This window comes from Micropterus dolomieu, linkage group LG10 (assembly GCF_021292245.1).
Source record: "Micropterus dolomieu isolate WLL.071019.BEF.003 ecotype Adirondacks linkage group LG10, ASM2129224v1, whole genome shotgun sequence".
Taxonomy (NCBI): Eukaryota; Metazoa; Chordata; class Actinopteri; order Centrarchiformes; family Centrarchidae; genus Micropterus; species Micropterus dolomieu.
Genome location: NC_060159.1, coordinates 21,886,376 through 21,901,817, shown reverse-complemented (window position 1 = coordinate 21,901,817; position 15,442 = coordinate 21,886,376). Strand labels below are relative to the sequence as shown.

Genomic DNA, 15,442 nt, shown 5'->3' with positions numbered 1-15,442 from the left:
CCTCACCCCAACCTCTCCCGGGCCACCCTTGTGCACAATAAACCACTTCTGTTCATTCTCTAAGTCTGCGTTTGAGTTTCTGGCCCCCGGTCCTGACAGAACGATCCGACCAGAATGGACTCAGCAGACCTAGAGCCGGTCCGCCATGCAGTCTCCACTCAGGGAGCGATCTTGGATCAACACAGCACTGCCCTTCAGGAAATCATGGGAGGACTACAAGATCTGTCACTCCGCATGGGAAACCTCCAGGACTCCCTGCAAAGTCCTCCACCCGCACCTGCCGCATTAGCGACCACAAGCTCCGCCAGGGAACCGTGGGTATCCCCACCAGAGAGGTATGATGGCAACGTAGGCCAATGCAAAACTTTCCTCATGCAATGTGGTCTTGTATTCGCTCTCCAACCCCTCACCTATGCCTCAGAAAGGTCGAAAATTGCCTACCTCATCGGACTGCTGCGCGGAGCAGCGTTGGAATGGGCCTTGGTTCACTGGAGGAGGCAGGACCAGATAACCACCTCCTATGCCGCCTTTACCACGGAGATGACTAAGGTATTTGACCACCCGGTTCGAGGTAACGACGCCTCCACGAGACTGCTCACCCTTCGCCAGGGACTCCGGAGCGTGAGTACGCCGTTGAGTTCAGGACCCTGGCCCGTTGAGAGTGGATGGAATGAGGCGTCTCTACTGTCGGTATTCACCAATGGGTTAAACGAACATTTAAAAGATGAACTAGTGTCCCACCCTGAACCTGAATGTCTGGATAATCTCATTACCCTGTCAATTCGGATAGATAATCGCTGCTGAGAGAGACAATGGCAGAAACGCGGCAGCCCCAGCAGGGACGTCACCCCCCGCCGCAGAGAACGCTCTCCGGCTCCGGTACGATCCAGACCCCCTCATCCTGAACCCACACTGGAGCCCGCTCGGCGAGAGGAGGACCCCGAGGGCGAGCCCATGCAGCTGGGCCGGAGCCGGCTCAGTACAGAGGAGCTGGAACGCCGCAGAGGAAACAACGCCTGTCTCTACTGTGGTCTACCTGGTCACTACATCGCCTCCTGCCCTAACAGACCGTTAAACCGGAGGGCTCGCTAGCCAGGGGAGGCATCCTAGCGAGCCGGGCGACCATGCCTCTGTCTTCCCGTCCTCAAACTCAGCTACACGCCACTATCAGCTGGGGAACCCAGACCCTGGAGCTCCTGCCGCTCATCAACTCAGGAGCTGACGAGTTTTCTGGACACCACGTTGGTGAAACAGCTGGGGTTGACCACGGAGCAGCTATAAGAGCCGCTGGAGGCTAGCACACTTAACGGGAGGCTGCTTGCTCGAGTGACAACCCGCACCTGCCCAGTTCAGCTCCAGTTGTCAGGTAATCACTTTGAAACTATCCTTTTTTTGTGATAGACTCGCCATTCATTCCGTTGGTGTTGGGGCACTCTTGGCTTACTAAACACAATCCTCACATTGACTGGGCATCCGCTAAGATCCGTAACTGGAGTCCTACCTGTCTTGCTAGTTGCTTGCGGTCTGCTCTGCCTTCCCCTGTGAACCCACAGAGACCCGAACCAGTCCGACCTGTCATCCATCCCCACGGAATACCACGAGATATCGGAGGTGTTCAGTAAACAGGAGGCGCTATCTCTTCCACCTCATCGACCTTATGACTGCGCCATAAACTTGCTACCTGGAGCTACGTTCCCATGGAGCCGTCTATACAACATCTCCAAACCGGAGCGGGCGGCTATGGAGGAGTACATAAACAACTCACTGGCAGCAGGTATCATCCGTCCTTCGTCTTCACCCCTAGGAGCCGGATTCTTTGTGGGCAAGAAGGATGGGACCCTCTGCCCGTGCATCGACTTCAGGGGGTTGAATGATAACACTGTTAAAAACAAGTATCCGTTACCTCTCATGAACTCTGCGTTTGAATCCCTCCAGGGAGCCTCTGTTTTTTTTTTCTAAGCTAGATCTCCGCAATGCCTATCATTTGGTTCGCATCCGGGAGGGGGACGAGTGGAAGACGGCCTTCAATACCCCCCTGGGACACTTTGAGTACTTGGTGATGCCTTTTGGCCTGACTAACGCACCTGCAGTGTTTGATTAATGACGTGCTCAGAGATATGCTGGGCAGATTTGTCTTTGTCTACCTTGACGATATCTTAATCTTCTCCCAGAACCAAGCAGAACACATCCAGCATGTCCGACAAGTCCTCTATCGTCTCCTGGAAAACCGCCTTTTCGTTAAAGCAGAGAAGTGAGAGTTCCACGCCTCCACTGTAACATTCCTCGGCCACATCATCGCTAAGGGACAGGTGAGGATGGATCCAGCGAAGGTGAGAGCAGTCTTAGACTGGCCCTGACCAGACTCTAGGAAACAGCTACAGAGATTCTTGGGGTTTGCCAACTTTTACAGACGTTTCATAAGAAATTACGGCCGCACTGCTGCACCATTAACTGCACTTACCTCTCCAGCTAGGCCATTCCACTGGACCTCTGAGGCTGAAGGAGCTTTTTTAGAACTCAAGAGGATGTTTACGTCAGCCCCCATCCTCACCAGCCCTGACCTGTCCCGGCAGTTTGTGGTGGAGGTGGATGCTTCGGACGTAGGGGTGGGAGCGGTCCTGTCCCAACGGTCACTCGAGGACGATAAGCTTCACCCTTGTGCATTCCTCTCATCGGTTGTCTCCCTCTAAACAGAATTATGATGTCGGGAACCGGGAATTATTGGCTGGCCCTCGAGGAGTGGCGACATTGGCTCAAGGGCACCGAGCAACCGTTTGTGGTCTGGACCGACCATAAGAACCTGGAATACATCCGCTCGGTGAAGCGCCTGAACCCCCGTCAGGCCAGGTGGGCGCTTTTCTTTGGTCGGTTCAATTTTGCCCTTACCTACAGTCCCGGATCCAGGAATGCTAAGCCTGACTCTCTATCCCGGATGTTCGTCAGAGAGGGGACTACGGTAGACCCGGACCCCATAATACCCAAGACTTGTATCATTGGGGCGGCCATGTGGGAGATTGAGAAGGAGGTGAGAACCGCCCTTCAGCATCAGCCAGACCCAGGTAACGGCCCCCCGGGCCGCTTGTTTGTGCCTCTCTGTTCGTTCGTCTGTGCTACAGTAGGGTCACTCCTCCAAACTCATGCCATCCGGGAGTGACCCGCTCTCTGGCCTTCCTGCGCAGACATTTTTGGTGGCCAGAGATGAGGGCCGATGTCCATGCCTTTGTTTCTGCCTGTCCCGGTCATAGAACAAAGGCTCCAACCGGCTTCCCCCAGGATACCTGCAGCCTCTACCCATACCTCGTCGTCCTTGGTCCCACCTATCTCTGGATTTCGTGTCTGGGCTGCCCCCGTCGAAAGGTATGACTGTGGTACTCACTGTGGTGGATTGCTTTAGCAAATTTGCACGTTATCTGCCGCTGCCCACAGTTAAGGAAACCGCTGAACTCCTGGTCTCGGTGGTGTTAATGGTCCACAGTCTACCATTGGACATCGTCTTGGACCGGGGTCCACAATTCACATCAGAGGTCTGGAGGGCGTTCTGCCGTGCCATCGGGGCCACCGTCAGCCTGACCTCGGGGTTCCATCCCCAAGCTAACGGACAGGCAGAGCGAGCGAACCAGACACTGGAGAGGACTCTGCCTTGCTTGTCCCTGCTCAAGCCTGTCCTCATCAGCCCCCTGCTCCCTCCTCTCCCGGCCCCTCCACCCGCCTGGAGGATCGCTGGGAGGCTCTCGTCGGGGAGGGGGTACTGTCACGAACCCCCGGTCATGACCCTGGCCTGCCTGCTGCTCTGAGGTTGCTGGTGGGCGTGGTGGTCTGAGCTCCAGGTTTTCCCACCTGAAGCACATCCGCAATCAGCACATCAGGGCCTCCGCCTGCAATCAACACACCTTTAAGAGACCAGCCAACCTTCCAGTCCCCGTCGGATCGTTGTACCTCACAGTACAAGCACGCAAGCCAGTTTGTCTGTCATAAGTATCAGTATCTTGTCTGAACCCTTGTACTAGTATTTAACTACTCTCTCTGTCTCGCCCTTAGGACACCTGCACACGCACCACGCGGATTCCCTCCTGTGCCCCGGAATCATCGAAGCTCGGGGACCAGAACCACATGCCCTCGGAACGACCACCTCACCCCAACCTCTCCCGGGCCACCCTTGTGCACAATAAACCACTTCTGTTCATTCTCTAAGTCTGCGTTTGAGTTTCTGGCCCCCGGTCCTGACACTATCAGAATGACAAGTCGTTGTGTCATTGTTTATGAACAAGATAGTCAAAATGTTTAGCAATGTTATCAATATAACAGTGTACTCTGTAAGTGTTTTCTGATGTAAACTATGGCTAACTTTGATGACAATGATTGAAAATGCACAAGGCTGCATTTTTTTCTATGACATATCAATTTCAACAGTATAAAATTATACATGGCAAGAGATTAGACAGGATTCAGTTTTGTTTTTACTGTAAGTTGTTGACAGACCATGTCATTGTGAGGCAGAAAGGACTGTTTTACGGCACTGCATAGCACAATGGAAAAATTTACAAGATTAGAAATGTAAGCATGTGAAACACTCCTTAGGCTGATGTTCCAGTTTGACAGGTCTCAGATTCTTATCCACATTACAGCGGATATCTTCATCAATTACAGTAAGAAGACATTTACAAAATAAAGTATTAAAGATAGACAATCTCACTCTAGGCCCAGGCGTTTGGCTAATTTTTTTCTATCTAGACTGAATCATTTTAGAGCCATTTAATGTAATTTGCAGATTTTGTCTGAGATCCAGTACGTACATATTGTCATTCAGTAGTGTATTTAGCTGATGGTCTTATCCAGAAGGGGTTCCAGTATGTTTCCAGGCACACCTCCCACACAAATGTATACATATAATGAACTTCACCATTCTAGCTGCACACAAGCTGTGAATTAGCAAATCGCCACATCATGTTGTCACACATGGCATACCTGCAGGTGTTCTGTGATACATGTGATTGTGCATGCGCATATGCCAATCATGCATGTGGGACTCTTCCTCTTTCTACCACCTTACGTCTACTTCTTCCTTCCTTCTAACCCCTTCCTTGCCACTGTCACTCCTTTCTCTGTATTAAAAGAGAGCAGCATCATAACAGCAGGCATGACTCACTGCATCTCACACTCCACATAATGGAACTGGAAGTGCTCGCTAGCCTTTGATGTGAGAGTCACAAGTCTTACTGAGCAGCTAGCAAGGAACATGATGTTTCCAAAATGAAACAAGGTGTGTTCGTGGCAACGGGGAGGTGTGAAACTTCCCACCTGAGTAGAGTGCTGACAAGAGTGTCTGAACTACTGTAGGGATGGGCACAAGCAGAGACGAGAAACTCACTGCAGTGGGAGAGAGTTTACAACCCTTCTAGACTGACATAAATCTTCATGAGCAAAACTAGATAAGAAAAATCGGATGTTGGTTCAATGAAATTAAAGTTATAAAAATAGTATAATAATATAATATTTTTTTTGGATGTCAGAGCAGGTTGTCCATTTATTGTGGTGTTGGTGGTTTGATACCCTGTGATCCAGTCTTGATAGGTAATCCATGGAGAAAGACAAATCACAGTGAAAAGAGACACTTTAGAAAGTTATTAAGGCATGTAGTTACAGATAATTCTTTTAATGCATTAAACTTGCATCTTCCCAACTTGCAACCCCGACTGCTGATAATGAAATATGACACACGCCTGATGTCAACTACTGCACCTAACGTAAACGCAACATAAAAGTTATATTAATTAGACGTTTTACTGTAGACCACTGTACAATTTCCACATCAGCCTTAAAAGTACCATCAGCAAATTTAATACCTACAGCAGATTTAGGGTAAATTTAAGACAATTTATGACCTTGATTTCCCTTATTTGATTTGAAGGAGCCGCGGGAATCCTGTTGGCTATAAGAGGTTAATAAATTGTTTTCTAATCCTTTACAGATAAGTTGTTTCTCCAGAAGATAAGTTGTCTAACGGTCAAATCAGTCTGAGATTTGGCAACATGGCAACACAAAATTTGTTCTTAACGACTTATAACAGATTTACTACCCATTCATAAAGCAATTAGTTAAAACACTTAATAAAGACTGAGTTACTAGAAAAGTGGTAACATAAAACCAAATAATATAAATTTCAAACTAATAGAAACTGGTCATTAAATATTTCTTGTTACATTAAGTGAGGATTTATCTTAACACGCTTAACAGTCTAGTAACTGTTAATGATGTCAAGCAAACACACAGACCAACCTTTTACAGTGCATCTCTGTACAGAAATAGATCTGGAAGTCCTCTGCATTGTGAAGAACGTAGAGGAAGGCACTGCGCTCATCAAACTTGGAGATGCTAAGGAGAAACAGTTCACAGTTAGTTGGACAATAATCCCATGAAAGAAGATATTACTCAGAAAATGAATCAAACCTTTTTACTGAACATGACATCAGCCAACAAATCTCTGGCATGAAATAAAATACTTTTTGTCACTGCATGTGGACAGCCACTCTATCAAAATATAAACCCCAGTAGATGTGATAAATGCAGGATGCACACATACAACTAAATGTTTTTCACTGTAAGTATGCATTGTTATGAGTATGAGCTGCAGCACCAGTTATTAAGTTTGTTTCTAGATAAATTCCGCAACTGGAACAAACACAAAACTTATGTTGCAAACTGTCAAATTAAATGTTGCTGAATTATGGCACAAAAGATGGAGAGCTTTGATTCAAAAAACTAAATGAAACTTTTATCTGCTGGGATGAGTGCTTGTCCATTTCTTAGCCAGTGCTCCAAGGCCAGAGCTGCTGAGCCAGACAATGAAGCGGCTGTATGCGAGGTCGTTTTGTTGCTCGCAGAGCTGCTATTGTGTCCTGCTGACTGTCTGCAGGCTGAGTGGGCACAGAGAATGAGTCGTTCCCTAGCAACATGTGAGCACAGCCCTCCACTTCTCCCTCATCTGAAACTGAATTCCTTTGAGGACCGTGGAAAAGGAGGCACAGAGACATCATGAAAACTGCCTCTGCCAGACTGTGGTCGTAATGGAGCACTCTGGTAAAGTCTGGAGCTATAAGATGTGGAGTGATAGTAATGCACAGAGACTGCATGCTCCTATATTATTTACCACTGCATTTAACAAAATGCTTTTTGCAGTGCTTTTCTGCATGCTTACATAGCTCTGCACATATAAGGTCCTAATGTAAGTCCTTTAAATACTTAAAGTTAGCAGTAAATCCATATAATCGGCTAGATTACGATGGTAATGTTGGTCTGTTGGTCCAGTCCACCACTAAAATATCTCAATAACTATTTGATGTATTGTCATAATATTTTATACAGACATTCATGGTTCCCAAAGGATTAATTGTAATAAACTTTGGCAATAACTTTGGCCCTTTACTTTTTCCTCTACTCCTACTTCAGGTAATATTTTCGCCAATATATTTGGTTTATGACTTGCAAAAACCACACACATTCCCATCAACTCCGGCTGTGCATTGCTAATTAGAAAATATTAGCATGCTTACACACTAAGCTAAGATGGTGATCATGGTAACCATTACAGTGTTAAACAACAGCATGATAGCATTAGCTCCTCACAGAGTTGCAAGTGTGGCTGTAGACTCTTAGTTTTGTTTCTATCCTGTTTATCTGCTTTGCATTTGTTGTCATGAAACAGTTTGTCCTCCTTTCTTATCCAGATCTCTCCTGAAAAAGAGGTTTTAATAAAAGGAAAAAAATAAAGGAAAAGAAATAGATTTTGTTGTCTCGGTATACTCCATTGCCAGTGATGGAAGTATCAGAAGTATTGCACTTAAGTCAATACTACAAATACCACACTGTGAAAATACTCCACTGCAGGTAAAAGTCCGGCATTCAAAACCTAACTTAAGTAAAAGCTAAATTAACTTAAATTATCAAAAGTCAGTGTTTTACTATTTCGCATGATGCTTTTTAAATTAATACTATAGGTACATTAATGTGTATGTTGCATTTTACTGTAGATGTTTAAGACTGTGCTAATTTCAACTAGTTTATATACTGTTTGGTAGTTTAATCTGCAGCCATGTTTAGTTTATTGAGTTTAAGAAGTAGGAAACATGTCTCCAACCATAAAAAGGAACACATCATCCTTCAGTTCAACAGAAAAAAAAAAAACTGATTTCAAAATCACCAAATTTGAATATACACTGTTTTCAGGACAGGAAGAGTATCAACAATTGTAATGTGAAAAGTAACTGAAGCTGTCTGACAAATGTAGTGCAGTAAAAAATACAATATTCTGATATGTAGTGGAGTAGAAGTATAAAGATGCATAAAATGGAAATACTCAAGTTAAGTACAAATACCTCAAACTTGCACTTAAATAAATTACTTGAGTAAGTGTTACTTTCCACTGCTATTTTTGTTATTGCACATTAGCATGGAATAGACACATGCCACAGGACAAGCAAGCGAGGTGATACGAAAACAGTACAAACATGATGGCAAGTTGGGTCTGAAAGAGTCTCCATGGCAGAAATGGTTCAATGTATTCCTCTGTTAACTTTTCGAGACATAGTGAAGCAAAAAATTTTATTCCTACCCACCATCTGATGATAAATTTAAAACAATCACCCTGTAAAAACTGGGGAAAGGATTTTGTACTGTAAAGATGATAAATGATGTTGTATGTTTTCTACACATGCCTTTCCTGGACAAAGAAATAAAAAATTAAAAAAACAAAAAAACAACCACCCTGTTGAGACAGGTGTGAGGTAGCTGTCACATCACTCAGTTGTAATATGAGCGTATCATTAAAGACAGCAGACACTGACCTGACACCTCGTATTGATGTGGCGCTGTAGTTCCACTCATGAATCCCCTTGTGCTGCAGGTAAGATCAAATAACATTACAGCTTCTGGGAATATACTACACAGACTGATTATAGCAGAGTGATAGTAGTATTAGAGCAGTAGCATTATTCAACATATGCTGACTGACCTTACGGTGATAAAAATACATTAGTGGTTTTTATTACATTGGCTATAGCTCATGAATTAAATGAAAATATTAAGTCAGAGTAGCTGATGTAGCAAGTTTACTATTAGGTAAGCAATAATGCACTACAAAATGAGAAAATTATCAATAAAGCAGATGCAAAGAACTTCGTGACAGGAAACAAGAGTCCAATATCTTTGCATGGCATTTAACCAAAGACAACAAAACAGGAAAAGTCACAACCACCATCGATTTTAAACTGATGAGCATGATACAGAGCATGTTTCAGGTGTACCAATGTATAATTTTATATGAAGTCGGATTCTATGATCTGCCAGCCAATCAGAAACAAGCATTTTCTGCGGCTATGGTGTGATTATTATTCACCATCTACCATCACCCACTAGCTTCACTTACTATTAAACAAGCTGAGCAATCCATGTTTACTAACAGCCTTTATATCATATTTTATGTTTATTTTCCTGCCAATATCTTGCACAAAACCTAACTAATCATTTCATTTTATCTCTCACTGCTACTGTAAACACGCAGCTCCAAATAATGTATGCTAACATGGTAGCACGGAGAAATCTTCTCTTATGTGGCATTGAGCACCAAGCCTTCTTCACTTAAAAAATGGGTTTATAAATCTCCCAAATGATTGGTTTACTATTCTTCTCTAAGCTCGACAGAGTAATATTGGTGCTGGTTGCGATTCAAACCATGCAATTATACATCCAGACAGGTAGTGCATGTATTTTAAATAACAGAAGGAGGAGGATGGATGTTTTTCTAACTGGTCCATGTTTCATCTTAGATTCAGGAGCAGGTTATTACTAGTAGAAGCAACGGCAGTGCAAATTCCAGAATTTGAGGGAATTGAACAAACAGTAGAAATGCAGAATTGCTGGGTCAAAGTTGTTGGCCACCCACCTTGTCGTCAGGAGCAACATGCCAGATAGACACGGTGTTGTCATCTACATCTTTGTTTATGGACAAATATGAAGGCTGGTAGACTTTAGTGGGCTCTAATATCAACACCTGGAGAGGAGATAAATTGCATGTTACACTTTTTGCGTTATTTAACCAATTTTCAGAAGGTTTGCTGAGCATGCATAATCCTTTTTGTTTCAACATTATTTACCCGAGAGCTGCCCAGTAAATTGCAGCCACAGTTTGGCCCCTGAGCTGCATCATTTGGGATTAATTGGGTTCTTGTCACTTACAGGAAATCGGACAGAGGAGACGTCTTTCTTGGTGGCCTCCACCAGAAAGTCCATCCAGAAGTCCAACAGCTCCTGCTTGGAGCTCGGCTGCTCCGTGCCGGGTTTCTTAAACTGTTTATAGATCAAGATGGTTTCCACCAGCGAGCGCAGATACCTGAAACAAAACCAGAGAGAATAAAAAAAGAAATATTTATCCACTGTGTCCTAAAAAAAAGCCCTCTGATTTATTTAACCAAATTTAACCAAATGTCAGAACTAGAGGAAACTTTATTGTCACCCCATTTCTCAACAGAAAAACATCTGATATTACAAACAAAATAACTTACTGCCAGATAAGTTGCATGTGTATTATATTCCATGCTGGGGCTCATTTTTCTTTGTGACATTAATGGAAACTTAAAAGAGTTTTCACAGTACTAACACAAATTAGGAACAGCAGTCTTACGCACCGCAAAAAACGCAGACAGCTTACTGTATTCCCACATGTTGTACATCTCACACAGTCTCATAAAATCTTAAGGAATGGCTATAAATTGTGAAATTATGGATTGCAGATAGTTAAGACTTTGTTCCTTCACTATAATATAATTATGTGAAAACAGCATGCATTAGACAAATTTCTAACGCTCGTCATTTCTAAAAAGGATCATTTTGGGCCTTATTTTCCTGTTTTGCCATTACAACACACCAATACCTCCACACTTCAGTTTAGGAAACTCAACCAATTTCTTTATATTTCTATTTTTTTATATTTCATATTGAGGAAAAGTATTTCTTCCCATAGAGCAAATTATTTGCATTCCAACATATTTTAAACTCCTAACAACACAAAGTGGTATATTCATCAAATCCATGTAAAGACAGAGGTGCTGTTCAAATGAGCAATAGTTCCTTTTTATATTTTCTGTTCTCAATGTGAAATACACCAAATGCTTACACAATGGCCACAGATGGCCACTGTGTTTTCAAGGGAAAGCAGAGCACACAGTTGGTTATCGATGCAATCTGAAATGTGTTTTTCAGCATGCTAATCTGAGAATGGCTTATTGGTGTTCTCACCAGACGGGGGCTTTGAGTTTAAATAGTTTCTCAGAGGCCTGGATGACCCTGGTGTTGTCGCAGGCCAGGATGCTGGCACCCAGGAAGAAGCCTACATCCCAGTAACTCTGCAGCTTGTCCAGGCTGCCTTTTTTCCCCAACAGGCTGCTCAGCTTCACTCCTGGAAAACAAGAAAGAGTTAATGTTTGCCCTTAGGCCATCTCAAACTGAGGGTTTAAGCAGACAAGGTAGCTGAGGACTCTACAAAAACTCTACTTGGATATGCCACAACTTGCGGTGTAGATATTTGCCATTATATTTTGTTTAAAGGTCCAAGGTAATTGTCATGTCTTCTGCTAAGGGAAGCTGCTGCTACATGTCCTGCTGCAGTAGCCAGTCATTTGGAGAGGCAGGTGGGGGTAGCAGGGAAAAATATTGGGGAACGCAGGGTCTGGAGGAACAGAGGGTAGGGCTAATTTAAAGGAGCTGCAGGCTGATTCCCAGGACTCCTTGATCTGTTTCCCACATTCCTGAACTTCTCTGAGCCTCAGATTTCAAGGCAAAAGCAGAAGCTGTTTTCAATAAAAAAAAACCTAAAAAACTATTCTATACTACCTTTCCCAGCATCCAACGGCAGACAGATAGAGTAAGTAACTAGCTAGTAAACATAGTGGAGCTATTGGCTACTTAATAGCTTCCGTTGGAGATCAAAACAGAGGTAAAGGAGAGCTAATATTGGACTCTTTCGTCAGGTGGACAGAAACATAAATGTACGCTAATGTTCTGTTTTGTCTGCTGGATGTTCAAACAGGAATCTGTTTGCTGACATGTTTGACATAGCAACCTTTTGAAGGTCATCGCTATAATTACTTATGCATATATTTATAACACGATATAATGCGTCCATAAGACATTATAACAACTGTTATAATCACTTATAAACATGCATTAGGCGCTATTGCAAAGTTCATAATGTATTATGAACTGTCTTTTAATAGGCTACATTTTGTGAAGTGGTTGTCTTTAATTGTCCACTGCATCTGTTAGGGCCTGTCCACAGGCTCGCCATTCATCTGTGACAACATCTGAGCCTCTTCTTACATGATGTTGGTCGGCAACAGGTCTTCTCTTGAGCGATCTCTCACCACCCTGAGAATGGGTGTCCTTGATGTAATTATGTTGTATTTTTGTGCTAAATTGCAAAATGTTCAAAATTCATACAGATTGTTCATAAAGTGAAGAAACATAAATAAAAGTTGTTTTCCTGCACAAAATGTGTGTCACTTTACTTAAAGCAAACAATTACGTGTTATAAGGTCTTATATTAGTTTATATGGTATTATGTCCACCACAATATATTATACAGAGATATTTTAACATTTTACTTAAAGCAAACAAAGACATGCTATATAACTTTAAACATTACTATAAGCTATTATTCCATTTTATATCACTAATTGTAAACGGTGACTAAAGTTTATTCATAACGAGGCAGAGTCGGTGGTTATAATGTGTTATGGAACATGGTCGGAGAATCTTGCCGCACATTGAAATAAACTGGTATTACTATTAGTTATAAAACATTAAATCAAAAGTTCATAATACGTTATGAACTTTGCTATAGCGCCTAATGCATGTTTGTAAGTGATTATAACAACTGTTATAATGTCTTATGGACGCATTATATCGTGTTATAAATATATGCATAAGTCATTATAGCGATGACCTTCATAGAAAGTGTTACCATGGATTTTTTGGCCACTTGGAGGCAGCGCAACAAGTTGTAAAAACAACATTGGCATATTATCACCTTTCAAACCTTTAACATTACACAATAATTTTTTTCCATTATTAATAAAAAAAGATTGTTCCATGTATAGATATAAATCATAAAACACAAGCTTTCCGTTTGTAATTTACCTTTTTCAAATTCATGCCCTGGATAGATATGACTGATATTGAAGGACTGTTGCGGAGCAAGGACAAATATCCAATCTAGCATCCACTCACCCACTTTGCGAAGCTCAAATGATGTGTCGAACTGTTGTCCGGCTGCCAGGAGTAGAACAGCATAGTTGATACCAGAGTGTAGTGTTGGCTCTGACTCAAACCCCTTTTTAAACCTGAGAGAAGAAGACAAAATCACTCTAACAGACACTTGTATTTCAAGAAATGCGTCATTCCAAATCCCAAACATCTGTGAGATATCGGATGGCTTTGCGGGGGCTCCCCTGGCTTCCTGAAACACTTCAAGATAGAAAAAACAATTACAGCCATATTGTGTTGGGACCACTGAACAGCAAACCGCAACTCTGAGTACCCTCCTAAAACAAGAAATTTAATTTATTTAATGAGCAATCTGTTGTGCTGAGGGAAGGCCAGTGAATGTTATTAGGGGCCTCTGCCAAGCTGCGACATGGAACTGAAAATAATAGGCAGATGGGAGATTGATAATGCAAACAGCATATTCAATCACCAAAGATTTGAGATCTTAAGGGCAATTTCCAGATGAAAGTATTAAACAGCCTACTTTTAACCTCTTTATGCCCATACGACAACCATACTCATAAGGAGATAGCAAACTAGCTAGTACCAAGTAATACCCTGATTTGCCTCAGAACAGCCTTAATTCCTAGATTCAACAAGGTGCTGGAAACTCTCCACATGCATCTCACTCTGTGCTGACTCATTAGCATCAAGCAGATCCAGCAGGTTTTTAGGCAGCGTACTCATGCTGTGTACCAGCTTTATCATCCAAAAGTCTCAATAAGGTTTAGATCTGGAGTGAACTGAATTAATCACCCATCAAAAAATGGTATTAGCACCTTACAAAATGTCAATACAAATAATAAATGTATAACGTTTGAACAACCTATTGATAGAAATATACGCCGTTCTCTAGATTTTTATAACTGCTCTTTTACATCTGCGTTGTTTCCATCAACACCAATTACTGCCCTTAACTAAAATTCTGTTCGATTATATCATTGACATAAATGCTTAGAATAAAGAAATCATAGGAAAAGTAAATTCCCTGATTCATTCACATAGTACTGAGAAGAACTGGAAAGAAAAACTGATCACAGGTTGGTTAATAATTAATTATGGAACAAAACTTTAAATCCTGTCTCTTCTGTTCCCTGACTATGTTCTTCCTTTTAAGACATTTCTAAGAACTGCGCGGGTGTCTGTATTATCATTATCATATTATCACCTTAACACAAATTTACTCCACTTTTAGGGGGAAAAGATTAAGGCTATTAAAAGACAAAAGTTTTACTCAAACTAATATTTCCATTTGCAAAATCTTTCAAATGAGGCTTGATCGCCAGTAAGAGGCACAATATATATTACATATCACCATTTCCTCTTTACACTCACAGCCTGTACTGCTGACACGGGGCAGAACTGATGCATTTTGCTCTCTTAACATTACAATATTACTTTAATCACTGTTTTTTCATAATTCTACTCTTGAATCATCTTGATTTTGTAATATTTTGCCCCCATTATTTTTAGCAGACAGGAATGAACCACTGGATCTTCTCTTGCTTTTGCACATTTGCTTTAAAAAGGTCCCATATTATGCAAAATGCACTTTTGCCTTTTCAACCTAAATATGTCTCCCTGGTGTGTCTACAGACCCCCAAATAATGAGAAAAAAAACATCTGTTTGAATATGGTCCCAAAAATGGATCTGTTTAGCCTAGGACCCTCCTCCAGCCCGCCAGCACAGTAGACATTCCCACCTTTTATTTATAGTCTATGGTCCCCACCCACTAAACACATACTGAATACATCACTCTCATTCAACTGAGCTGAAGCTGGAGAGGTTGTTAAGTATATCTTGCAGAAAGTTTCTTCAGTTATGAAGAAAAGGTAAATATTTTCTGGATTTCCTTCTGAAGTCCTCTGGCTGCTCTGCCTCAACTCAGTTTCAGTTTCCTGACAGCTTTACTTGTTGCTAACGCTACAGTAACCTCTAGCTGCTGCTAACTGTAGCTGCTGTTATGAGCTGGCTCTGCCTGAACAAGAGGTCCAAAGCTCACACACCCCAGCAAGCTTTCAGTCTGGGCAGAGTCCTGGCTAACTTAGCTTATTAGCTGGTGGAAGCATCCGTTACAAGTAGTTATCAGCTAAAGTAACTGCTAACAACAAGTAAAGCTAGCTGTCC

At 42.4% G+C, this 15,442-nt stretch overlaps 1 protein-coding gene across 2 annotated transcripts in view; it reads right to left on the bottom strand.

Moving 5' to 3' along the window:
- map3k5 (mitogen-activated protein kinase kinase kinase 5) overlaps positions 1–15,442 on the bottom strand; it is an 83,503-nt gene that overhangs the window by 25,335 nt on the left and 42,726 nt on the right. For both annotated transcript variants that reach the window (XR_006826655.1, XM_046060007.1), the window contains exons 8-13: positions 13,279–13,391; positions 11,290–11,449; positions 10,231–10,384; positions 9,938–10,045; positions 8,841–8,893; positions 6,277–6,372 (exon numbers count right to left, since the gene is read on the bottom strand). Coding sequence is in view for 1 of the 2 variants with exons in the window: in XM_046060007.1 (XP_045915963.1) it covers positions 6,277–6,372; positions 8,841–8,893; positions 9,938–10,045; positions 10,231–10,384; positions 11,290–11,449; positions 13,279–13,391 (684 nt within the window). In the remaining variant the exon portion in view is untranslated. The remainder of the gene's footprint in view (positions 1–6,276; positions 6,373–8,840; positions 8,894–9,937; positions 10,046–10,230; positions 10,385–11,289; positions 11,450–13,278; positions 13,392–15,442) is intronic.